At 36.4% G+C, this 1529-nt stretch overlaps 1 protein-coding gene across 1 annotated transcript; it reads right to left on the reverse strand.

Moving 5' to 3' along the window:
- On the reverse strand, positions 735-1529 carry LOC109835906. The gene is made up of 3 exons (XM_020403881.1): positions 1252-1529; positions 1087-1174; positions 735-1013 (listed from the first exon to the last, which is right to left on the reverse strand). Exons 1-3 carry the CDS (start codon positions 1443-1445, stop codon positions 915-917), a joined length of 381 nt encoding a protein of 126 aa, XP_020259470.1. The 5' UTR covers positions 1446-1529; the 3' UTR covers positions 735-914.

The following is a 1529-nucleotide window of genomic DNA, read 5'->3' on the forward strand; positions in this document are numbered from 1 at the left end:
TCAACTTCTACAAGATGCCAAAGATCGTGCCTGACCAAAGGGATCAAGAGATGCTCCATATGGAATGCGGTATATTTGTCAATGAATGACAAATATAGCTCGTAATTGTTCGCCTCCAAGCCATAGAGTGAGTGCTGCAAACACATCATGTTTGAGTTGAAATTAAAACAAACATGAGCTACGAAGGCTAACTAACACCGTATTAATTAGAACTAACACGCTACAGAATAGAACTAACACTGTGCATAATAGAACTAACACTCTACAAAATAGAACTAACACTGTGCAGAATAGAACTAACACTCTACAAAATAGAACTAACACTGTGCAGATTAGAACTAACACTCTACAGAATAGAACTAATTACACTGTGCAGAATAGAACTAACACTCTACAGAATAGAACTAACACTCTACAGAACGGAACTAACATGACTTATGGTAGGTCTAATTTGATGCTAACTAGAACTAACGTGACTCATGGTATAACTAGCATGGATTACACAAGATCTAACATGAATTTCAATCAAAACTAACGTGGTGAAATTAGGAATAGCATGTTCTTACAAGAAAGAACACTGATACCACTCCATATCCTTTGCCATATGCCTCCTGGCTAATCGTGTCCAAAACTGCTTCTTCCACCTGTAATTACTGTACAGACTAGAACTAACACTGTGCAGATTAGAACTAACACTCTACAGAATAGAACTAACACTGTGCAGATTAGAACTAACACTCTACAGAATAGAACTAACACTGTGCAGATTAGAACTAACACTCTACAGAACGGACCTAACATGACTTATGGTAGGTCTAAATTGATGCTAACTAGAACTAACGTGACTCATGGTATAACTAGCATGGATTACACAAGATCTAACATGAATTTCAATCAAAACTAACGTGGTGAAATTAGGAATAGCATGTTCTTACAAGAAAGAACACCGATACCACTCCATATCCTTTGCCATATGCCTCCTGGCTAATCGTGTCCAAAACTGCTTCTTCCACCTGTAATTGTTATGAAACATTAAAATTCAATTTAAACAATATAATTTGAATTATTAAGGAAGTATATGTTAACCTTGTCGTCAAGGCGGCCACCACGAAGCACATATAACAACTCTTCCCTGTTAATAGTGCTGTTGGTTGTTACTATAACATTATATCTCCTGGTATAAATTAGAACTAACATGAATTAGAACTAATATGTGGAGAATTAGCATATAAATAGTCAACTGAAACTTACTTGTGAATCTTCTGAGAACAAAATTTGGTTAGGCTATCAATTTCAGCTTTGTCGAGTCTTTCTGCTACGGGAGATGGTATCTTTAAATTATGTACAAAAGCACCTGTGCTATCTATTATGCGTAAGTTAAACAATGTAGGGTCTGGAAGCTCATTATTCAGCTCTCCCAATAGAGCTTCCTCTTCATCTGTCATTGGCTTGAAACTCAACGCATCAAAAGTGGGGATTTGAATACCGGGATAAAAATGAGTAACTTTTTCAGCTAGTTTTACTTTTGG

Source organism: Asparagus officinalis, chromosome 4 (genome assembly GCF_001876935.1).
Source record: "Asparagus officinalis chromosome 4, Aspof.V1, whole genome shotgun sequence".
NCBI lineage: Eukaryota > Viridiplantae > Streptophyta > Magnoliopsida > Asparagales > Asparagaceae > Asparagus > Asparagus officinalis.

What these genes read in the sequence shown, in the direction of transcription:
- LOC109835906 (XM_020403881.1), bottom strand. Translation starts at nt 1,445, where the DNA reads ATGACAGATGAAGAGGAAGCTCTATTGGGAGAGCTGAATAATGAGCTT. An exon ending in TGTTCTCAGAAGATTCACAA is followed by an intron (nt 1,175 to 1,251) that starts GTAAGTTTCAGT and finishes AATTTATACCAG; the next exon opens with GAGATATAATGTTATAGTAA. An exon ending in GTGGCCGCCTTGACGACAAG is followed by an intron (nt 1,014 to 1,086) that starts GTTAACATATAC and finishes TAACAATTACAG; the next exon opens with GTGGAAGAAGCAGTTTTGGA.